The sequence below is a fragment of the Notothenia coriiceps genome, unplaced genomic scaffold (genome assembly GCF_000735185.1).
Source record: "Notothenia coriiceps isolate Sejong01 unplaced genomic scaffold, NC01 NC01_scaffold00017074, whole genome shotgun sequence".
Classification (NCBI taxonomy): domain Eukaryota; kingdom Metazoa; phylum Chordata; class Actinopteri; order Perciformes; family Nototheniidae; genus Notothenia; species Notothenia coriiceps.
Window position 1 is genome coordinate 125611 of NW_011349775.1, and position 10292 is coordinate 135902.

At 46.9% G+C, this 10292-nt stretch overlaps 1 protein-coding gene across 1 annotated transcript in view; it reads left to right on the forward strand.

Annotated features, from left to right (window-relative positions):
• Positions 1–10043, forward strand: part of golgb1 (golgin B1) — a 23584-nt gene extending 13541 nt beyond the window's left edge. Inside the window, exons 12-22 of the mRNA XM_010776591.1 lie at positions 2520–2960; positions 3193–3971; positions 4055–4466; positions 4547–4780; positions 5319–6119; positions 6260–6453; positions 6767–6926; positions 7174–7274; positions 7365–7436; positions 7812–7899; positions 8001–10043. Coding sequence (XP_010774893.1) covers positions 2520–2960; positions 3193–3971; positions 4055–4466; positions 4547–4780; positions 5319–6119; positions 6260–6453; positions 6767–6926; positions 7174–7274; positions 7365–7436; positions 7812–7899; positions 8001–8138 — 3420 coding nt within the window. The 3' untranslated portion in view covers positions 8139–10043. The remainder of the gene's footprint in view (positions 1–2519; positions 2961–3192; positions 3972–4054; positions 4467–4546; positions 4781–5318; positions 6120–6259; positions 6454–6766; positions 6927–7173; positions 7275–7364; positions 7437–7811; positions 7900–8000) is intronic.
• Positions 10044–10292: the final 249 nt, after the last annotated feature.

Below are 10292 nucleotides of genomic sequence, written 5' to 3' on the forward strand. Positions count from 1 at the left end.
TTCTCCTCCACGAAAAGGGCAAAAGGGAGAGGACCTCACTCTTTTTGGACGAAACGGGGGCGACGAAATCGCTTCGGCCGCCCTAGCCCAGTAATCGGGACACGGAAACCCGGACGACTCCGGAACGGTTTCTCCTCGACGAAAAGAGGCCCAGGGAAGAAAGACCTCACCACTTTATTTGGACGAAACGGGCACATCCTTCGGGCTCGACCTGCGTCCAGTACATCGGCGGCAGCAGGAACCCCGCCAAAGACACGTGCACGATTTCTCCCACGAACAAGGGCCCCGAAGGGAGAGGACGGGCTCACGACTTTGGACCAAACCCGGCACAAATCTTCCGGCTCCGCACCCTGCCAGTAATCCGGCAGGACGGCGCCGCCGTCGGCGCGGGAGGACACTCACGGTTTCCTCTCCACGAAAAGGCAGGTGAGAGCGGAGGCACTCCTTTGTTTGCGACAAACGGGCACAATCGCTTCCGGCTACCGACCCTTCCCAGTAATCGCGGCAGGAAACCCAAAGAGACCCCGGCGCCACGGTTTCTCTGGCACGACGAAACGCGGCAGGGCAGGAAGACCGTCCACCTTTTTGGCAAAGACGGAACAATAAAAACAAAAAAAAAAAAAAACTTTCGGCTCGACCTGCCGCGAGTAGATCCGGCGAGAAAACCGCCGGACGGCGACTCACGGGTGTTCTCTCCACGGAAAGGGCCAGCCGGAGAGGACCTCGCACTTTTTTGGACAGCAACGGGCAAAATCCTTCCGGCTCGGACCTTCTAACGGCCAGGAAACCCCGAGAACTCGCCCGACGGTTTCTCTGGCCACAAAGGGCCCAGCGGAGAGGACCTCCACGGAACTTTTTTGGACAAACGGGGCCATATCCTTCGGCTCGACCTCGACGAAGTCTCAGACACTCGCTTTCGGTGTCTCTTCCACGAAAACGGGACAGATAAGTACCTTCAGACTGTTACTCGGTCTCTAAACACGTACGAAACCGTTTGATTATGTGGGTGCGAATCGTACGATAAATCGCACCCGATATTTAGATAGAATAGTGTACCTACGATGGACATAAAATTTTTTTCGATGCGTGCGCATAAGGGTCCGGCCGAGGGTGGTTCGGTGTACGTGGGCCAGGGCTTTTTTTTTTTTTTTTTTTTTGGGGACGGTGAATGATACCAGAAGACTTGTAGTCTGAAGAATGGTGTGCATCGGTCCGAAATTAGGTTAAAATCGTGAGAAAAGGGGCGTCCTTTGATCAATTAGTGGCACGGCAGTGGTAACCACGCCTATCCTTACATGGACACACGACCGCGCCTCGAAGGGACGGTGAAATTATTAGGTAACTAACGGGACAAAAAACGAAATACAAAATGACAATTACGGTGACGGAGGGAACGCGCTACTACGCGGGGAGGACACCTTGTGACTCTTGACATGAGTTAGTGAAACCCGAAATTTGTCCAAAATTTATCAAAAAAGGTGTAATTTTTGGCTCGGCGAAAGCCGGGACCTTTAGTAAAAGATTAGTAATAATGAGCAAATCCTCCCACCGACGTCCTTTGTGAAAGGGCGAACGTTTGTAAATAAGGACCCAATTTATAGCTAAAACAGGGCGGACGAAAGGCAGCGTGGACGCCGAGAGCTAATTTGTCGTACATTACCGTGAAAATTGTAGACATGTGGCACAAAGATACCCAGGGAATTGTGTCACGTGTGTCAGACCTCGAGAGTGACCCAAGGACTTCCCGAGGTCCGGCCGCAAAATTGCTTGCCAGTGACTAAAGGCGGGTAAACCGGTAATGTTTAGGACACTGATCTAATTCGCTGTCGATAAAAAATGAAGTCTGTGAAAGAGTTGCACGGTAAGGGGTCGCGAATTTGATTTACGGGTGAGGCGTAGTCGCCGACAGCCTATATTTTTGTCGAATTACGCGGAAAAATGGGTGAGTGCGTCGGTCCTAAGGACGGAGGAAGGACCCAATTGTTTCACTCCACTGCGTCGGACAGGATGACCTAGGGGGCGGAGAGTCCTGAATAAAAGACCCCATTTTTTTCGGTACACGAGGCGGGGGACCTAGAGACGTCCACACCTACACCGGAACACTCAAAGAAGGGAAGACCGATGACATGGTGTACGGGCGTGAATAAACTCGGTGATACCAAGGCCTATGTAAAAGAGTAAAGTGGTGAAAAAGGACCCATTCTAATACAAGACAGTGAAACCGATTGGCGTGGTGACAGCCAGCAGAGGGACTCTCACATGCAGGTAACGGACATTTATCCCCGATTTAATCCAGAACAGTGAAACCGATTGGGCGGTGTGACAGTCCACTAGAGGGCTCTGCACCTGCAGGTAAGGGACATTTATCCCGATTGTAATCCAGACAGTGAAACCGATTGGCGTGGTGANACCTGGAGGAGCGTCTGATGAACCAGCTGGCCCAGCTCAACGGCAGCATCGCAGACTACCAGCAGGAGGCGGCGGACAACCGGGAGCATTTGACCGAGCTGCAGCGGGAGGTGGAGCGGTTGGCGAGGGAGCGGGCCGAGTTGGAGGCCGAGGCGCAGAGCGAGAGCGACCGGGCCGCCAGGCTGGAGGAGGACATGAGGCAAGCACAGAGAGAGAGAGCCGAAGCAGAAGCAGAGTCTGGTAAGCAGAGGGAGCTGGAGCAGCAGCTGAGGTCCGCTCAGAGGGTCAGGGAAGGCAGCCAGAGCAGAGCGCGGCAGCTGGAGGAGCTGCTGAGGGAGAAGCAGCTGGAGGTCCGGCAGCTGCAGAGGGACTGCATCAAGTACCAGGAGAGGATCAGCGAGATGGGTAGAGACGCTAAGGCGCTGCAGCAAGGTTACAACGAGCTCCAGAATAAGCTGGAACAATCCCAACTGGAGACTTCGAAAACTTTAGAANTGCTTAAGTCCGGGGGTCCGGGGACTCACGGTGTGCAAGGTTATGGAGGTGCCCATGTCAGGGACACATGCTGGAGGTCTTTAGTCCGTCCTTTGTGGTCCTTGGAGGGGCCACAGAGAGGAGATTTCCCCGGTCTCTGTCCTGGATGAGTGAAATAAACAGAGTCTCCATTTCAGGGACACATGCTGGAGGTCTCGCTCCCGAGAGTGGACGTCCATTGCCTCTAAATAGGGGTAAAATTAGGTCTGTCACTTTGGGTAACCGCACCACTGTCGGACATCTCCCGAGAGTGGAGGTCCATTGCCTCTAAATAGGGTCAGGGAAGGCAGTCAGAGCAGAGCGCGGCAGCTGGAGGAGCTGCTGAGGGAGAAGCAGCTGGAGGTCCGGCAGCTGCAGAGGGACTGCATCAAGTACCAGGAGAGGATCAGCGAGATGGGTAGAGACGCTAAGGCGCTGCAGCAAGGTTACAACGAGCTCCAGAATAAGTTAGAACAATCCCAACTGGAGACTTCGACAACTCTAGAAGACCTGAAAAGGACAGAAGCAGAGTGTGATAGCTGTAAATCTCAGCTGGATGAGTCCCGGAAGCAGGCAAGCGTAGCTATCGTGGAGAGGAGTACCATGGAGCAGAACGCCCAACACAGAGAGGCCTCGATGAAGGCAGAGGCGGAGCAGACCCTGGACTCTGTGAGGTTCAGACTCGGAGGCGAACTGAAGGAGATGGAGCTGAGACTGGACGAGGTGGACAGAGAGCGGGACAAGGAAGAGGAAGCGACCCTCGAGGCCAGAGAGGTCGCAAGAGCAGCCGAGAGACGAGCCCAGGAGCTGCAAGCCCGTCTGGACGAGTCTCTGGCCAGGTTAGCTGCCTTCTCGCGCTGCATGTCCTCACTGCAGGACGACCGAGACAGAGTTTTGGACGAGACCAAACAATGGGAGACTCGCTTCAGTGACTCTCTGCAGGGTAAGGAGGCCGAGGTGCGGGAAGCTGAGACACGAGCAAAGGATCTGGCAGAACAGCTCCAGAGAGAATCTGCTCTGAAGCTGCAACTTCAGCTATCAGTTGACAGGTAAAAACCTCCTCTTCCATTTTTCCTTGATTGTATTTTTGCTTTTTAGCTTAAAACTTACAAGATTTGTTTTCTTCTTTAAGGCTGGAGAAGGCAGAGAAAGATTTGAAGCTGAAACTGGAAGGGGAGGAAAAGAAAGTGTCAGAGAGCCAAGCCGCCCTAGAGGAGGTGAAAAACAAGCTGCAGCAAACCACCTCCGAGCTGCAGGCTGCACAAAGTGAAGCTCACGCTCTGACAAGAGAGGCCGAGAGTCTCAACCAGAGGGCCAGAGCTCTGGAGGAGGCTGTCGGGCGGCTGCAGGGTGAAGTGGACCAAGCCAGGACAGAGCTGAGTGAGCGGGAGGCCGAAGAGAGGCGGCTGTGTCTGAACGTGGAGCAACTAGAGACAGACCTGCGCTCCTCTAAAGCCCTGACAGAGAGTCTGCAGACTGAGTTAAATGAGAAGGAAAGGAGAGAAGTGGAAATGCTGGGAGAGAAGGAGCATGCTGTTGCTCAGGTATTTATAGGCTCTTATCTCCAGCATTCCCCTTATATTGTTGACATTGTTCACTTCTCATGGTTGTTTTTGTTCCCCAGGCTGCAGAGGAGGCTAGAAAGGAGGCCGACAGCAGGGCAAAGGAAGCCGAGGAGGAGCTGGAGCAGAGGAGAGGGGAGCTGAGGGATCTGGAAGAAAAACTGCGAAAGGCTGAAGAGGAGAGCAACAACAGAAAAACCAAACTGGACTCTTTCATGAAGGCCATGGGCTCCCTGCAGGATGACAGAGACCGAGTGCTCAACATGTACAAACAGCTGGAGGAGAAACACCTGCAGGTAACACACACAAACCTAAAGCTTAGAGTATTGGTAGTAGAGGAAATAATGTTTATTTTCAATGTAATACTTCACAGGAACTGGAAAGAATTGCTCAAAGCTGTTAGTTCCTGAGCACTCCTTGTTTAAGAAGCAATAATGGAACCCAGCAAAAGGAAAATGATTCTCTGAGTTACACATTAGTTCATACCTTTTCTTTTCTGTATTAGAAAAATCCTGACATCCTGAAGTTTTGGAACTTGACTAGGGCTTGACTAGATATGTTTTATTTTAATCTTAAATACTCCAAACATAGTCTCAAAAATAATCCTGCAAAAAATGTTGTAACTTTAAGTATTATTAGAACATATGGCTTAATTCTTATGAAGCTAAAGGCACATGTCTGCAAACCTTTTAGACAACCTTCCTTTTTTAAGAAAGTGCCAAAAATTTCAGGCACAGAGAGCTTGTAATGGTGCTTTTGATAGACCCTTTCATTCATATTTTCTGTGAGTTGTATGCCCAGCTGATGATATAGGAATGTTGTTGTGTGTGTCAGGTGATGCTGGAGAAGGACGGTCTGATCCAAGAGGCGGCAGGGGAGAACAACAGCCTGAAAGAAGAGCTGCGCTCTCTGCTGGTCCAGAGAGACGACCTGTATGCTGAAAGGTCTCAGCTGTCCGCTCAGCTCCACGGCTACCGCGATGAACTGAACCAAGTCCTGAGCATGAAGGACTCGCAGCACAAGCAGCTTCTGGCGGCTCAGAGAGCGCGCATTGCGGAATTAGAAAGTCAGGTAAAGAGTGTAATCAGAGCCGGAGAGACGGGAGCGGAAGCAGTGAAAGTGGAAAGGGAGTCTCTAAGCCAGGCTGCACCACAGGTGATAGATGCTCCCGGTGCAGAGGTGGAGAAGCTAAGGGAGCAGCTGCAAGCAGCCAGAGAGCAAGTGGAGGCTTTGGAGGAGAGATTACAGACGGAGAGACAGGAGCAGCAGGGCAGGAGCAAAGAGCTGTCAGAGCTGCGATGGGAGGGGGGGGTGATGCGGACAGAGTCAGAGAACGCTCAGGAGAGGGTGGCGGAGCTGGCCAGAGACCTGCTGGCTGTGGAACAGAGTCTGCTGGCAGAGAGAGAGATGACCACGCAGCTGAGAGCAGAGAACCAGTCCTTCTCAAAAGCCATGGCCTCCCTGCAGGACAGCAGGGACCAGGCTCTGAACAAGGCCCAGGAACTGAGCCTGAGACTGGAGGAGATGAGTAAAGCAGGGGGCGTCCCAGTACCCAGCAGCCCCGGGGGCTCCACTGGAGAAGTGTGGGGTCTGAAGAATGCACTACAAGCCCTGCAGAATGACAGGGAGAGACTGGTGAGTTACATGTCTGACAAATACATGTCAATATTATGGACATCACAAATCTCCTGGCAAAAACATATATGATGTATGTGCATTTTCATTTACATCTATTCCAACATCAATTTGTTCTCCTTCCTTCTCTTTGTGTGCAGCTGGAGCAGCTTCAAACACAGGCGACTGAGCTCAAGAAGCTGAAGTCAGAGCTGGCTCGACTTGGAGCCGGAGAACTAATTAAAGTCAGCCAGGAGCTGTATGAAGAGAGGAAGAGGAATGAAGACATGCTCAGTATCATCATGCAGCTGGAGAATGTGGCGGAAATGGGCAAACAGCAGATAGAAACTCTCAGGTGAGAAACACAGAGACGGAGTTTAGAAAAGCAAAATGCCACAAGAATGTTTCAAAACCTTAATTAGTCTTCAAATGTATGAATCTTAAAATAGGACCATAATTGGTTTTATAAATGTCTTTAATCTGTCTTTCAAAAGTCTATATAAATGCTAAGACATGGGAAGAAAGGTTTGATGAATCACTGTTGTTGTTTTATGTTTTATTATTAAGAAAATGCCACACATTAATGCCATACGTACCAGGATACTAGAGGCGTAGGGACCCTGCTTTTCTGTTTTTGAATGAATATGAATTTGTCTTGGTCTTATCAGACTGGAGCGTATGGACTGGATGGCTCAGGCGGAGCAGCTGAAGCAGCAGACCCTCACCACTCTTTCAGAGAGAGACCAACAACTGCGGCAACTCAGCGCCATGCTGGAGGAGGCCCGCACTCAGAAGCCCAAGCTCCAGCAGGAACACTATCAGAGAGAGGTATACAGCTGCTGCTACTTCTTCTGACTGCAAAGGAACATTATAGATGTCTGTGTCCTTAATAGATGGTTCCACATCTCACTTTGGGAATAATAATTTGACTTCAAGTTGTTAGAAATATTTGAATTTGATCCATAGCTCTCCAGAAATGTGGCTTGCCCAAGGTTTGATTTAAACCTGTACAATGTACAGAACATAGGATAAGGATGCTTCATATAACGTGGATCCTTTATAATCTTTTTTTCAGGGAACAGAGGAAGTGGACAGCGCTCCTGGAGCCCCACAGGAGCGTAGCAGCCTGTCAGACAGCCATGCATACATAGCCGAGGTCAAAGAGCTGCAGGGAAGGTAAACTCGAGGTCAAACTTGACCTGAAACACTGTTTAAAAGATTAAGGATAACATTTACGCATACTAATCCATTTCATTCTTACCTCAGGCTAGATCAAGAGATGCAGCAGAGAGTGGCCGCTGAGGAGCAGCTGATGGCCACACAGGATCAACTCAAACGGTATGAAAAGTGATGCAAGATAAAAGACAAGGGAACTTAAAGCAATATTTTAATGTTATATTGTATATATGATCAAATCACTATGTAATGTAAAATGAATTGCTTCTAAAGACAATTTGCTTTTTTCAATCCAAAACAAAGATACTTAGTTATTAAAATAGTAGAACATGATAAACATGATCACAAAATTGCTTGTTATTGTTAATTATTATGTGTTTAACTTTGAGTCAATGATCATGATTTGTAATCGCAGTTGATAAACAGTGCTTCAGAATATTTGTTCTGCATCTAAAAAGTGAATCTTTAAGCTCTCATAAATGTTTTTAATCGACCAATTATCACCACTAACATCGTTTTTTTAATTATTATTATTAGTCACAGCCAGGGTACATGGCACTCGGCACAGGAGGAGGATCACTCGGAGACGGCTGTTTTTATCGAGCAGGAAGGAGCCGTCACTCGAGTAAGGCTCCCTCTAATGTCCCCCTCCACCTCATTTGTCAAAGTAACTATAATAACACAGACGTATGAGCTGGATGTAACCTTGTCCTCTCTCTCCTGCAGGCTCGGAGAGGCGGCCCCAGCTTGATGCGGATGCTGCGGGGGGCTTTCTGCTCCCGCCAGCGCACCCCTCTGCTGCTCAGCCTCTATCTGCTCACTGTGCACATCCTGCTGCTGCTGTGTCTGGGCGGGCTCCTCTGAGAACCGCTCCCTTTAAACACCTGACCAATAGGATCTAGAGTTAGAGAGAGGAGGGGAAAGGGAATGGAAATTTGACGCAGACCTAACCCAAGCCACCCATCTGTTTTTTTTAATGTCATCAATTATAAAAAGGTGTGTCGGAGGCTCTCCACACACATTGCACTTTACAGGACTTAATGCTGCATTCATGCGCCCCTCGGATAATCCACAGAGTTGGGAAGTCGTTCTTCTGCCTTTATTAGCTTTAAGCCGTTATGTGAAAACAACAAGGCGTTTTGAGTGATCAGAAGACTAGAAAGACTTAATATAAAGTCCATTTAACAATTACCAACATGGACGTTACAGAGACAATTTAGTATTTTATTAATTCAATAAAGCACGACACGCTGATAGCAATATACTTTTCCTGTCACTTCACGTGAACAGCAAATTATGGTATAACCATATTACAAATAACATGGGAGCAGAAATCGATAAGCAATGTGTTTAATTATTTAAGTTTCTTACTGTATCCCAACTTTTACTTCTGTAAAATGTTACTGCTTTAGATATGAGCGTTATTGTCTCATGACATGAGATTATGAAGTTGTGTACTGTCCTAAAATAACATAACTCCATTTTATTGTTCTGTCTTCAAGGGAGCTAAGGAAACTTCCGATTATTCCCAATAACATGAACACAGCATTTATATTTTATCCAAAGTATTTAAATGTATTTAGTTTGTTGTTAATGGTTTTAATTATGTTGCTTGTGTATGACTTCAAGGGAAACCCGAGAAGGAAGGACACAGGAGACTAAGTTTGCTTTCTGAAGTGTGTCATGATGGTGTTCTTTATGTGCCTTTTTATATTGGATTTAAAAGGGTCACTTCAAGTACGGACTTACCAGTTTGGTCAATTTCACCGAGTTCTATTAAAATGTTTGGCTGTTGAGTGATGGAAACCTTCCATCCACTTGCAGTGAACTAGCGTATTTGTCAAAATGTCCAACTATAATTTGAAGATGGCTTGAGGTTCAGGACATGCTGTTATAATCCAGTCTCCTATTCTACTCATTTCATGCACAAAATCGGAGCACAGTGCAATATTTTCTCGTACACATTCCTGTAGTGTGTTTGCTTTTCTTTTCCTCTTATATAAATCACGAGAAAGGGGAGCATTATAGTGATATTTGTTATTATGTACGTAAGGTGGAATTGGGTATTCCCTCCTAAATGAACATGTCCAATAAGATCCCCTCCCGTTCAGGCTTCTGTTGCACCGATTTAGATTTTACAGTTTGCTCTGTCATTTTTACAGCAGGTGAACAATGTTACCGCAGTGTGGATCCATTCCAGAGGAGAAAGACTGCCGTGTTTCCTATCAATATCCATCCCATTGTAATCCACTCTAATGTAGCATCATTTAATGCCATAGTAGTCAGAATGATCCACATGTATACTGACATCATCCTCTTGATTCCTGTTTATTTAATCGCTGAGTGTTGGTGAAGGATCTGTGCGCATCTTCTTTTAACGTTTATGTTCTTCATGTGTTACACACTGAAATATACTTTAACTGTAAATAACTTTAAAAAGGGCTGTATAGAAAACTAAAATGTAATAAAAGTGATGGTGGTTTAGATCAGGGACAGATGTTGTCAAGCATTAATTATTTTTTCTCATTTGTGTAGAAAAACCACATTGGTATATTTTAAATTACTGTAGTACTTTTGTCAGTTAATGGTTTTATTTAATTCATTAAATAAATTAAAAACGTTATCCAATGATTGAGCAAACATTTATAAATGTTGAAGTGACATAACAACTGTGATATTTTAACAATTGAACTGCTGGTTTTAAAACATAATGCTTCTCTGTGGGACTTTTTGTTAAGTTACTTTCACTTTCAAAGATTAAACACATCAGCTGTGTCTGTCTGTACTGATGTCAGTGAACTTAAAGATGGTTCAGATGAGTATTACGTCTAAGTCAATAAAATAGAGCCAGTGTGAAAAACAGGTTCAGCAACGTTTTTACTTAATTGTTCATGCAGAATTTTGCAATTCCTGGAGGGACATTAATCTATTGCCTTCAAGTCATTTGCTTTTATTTACCAGAATTTAAGAGAAAAAGGAAATAACTATGTTCAGCTACTTTTTCACACAAAATAATTT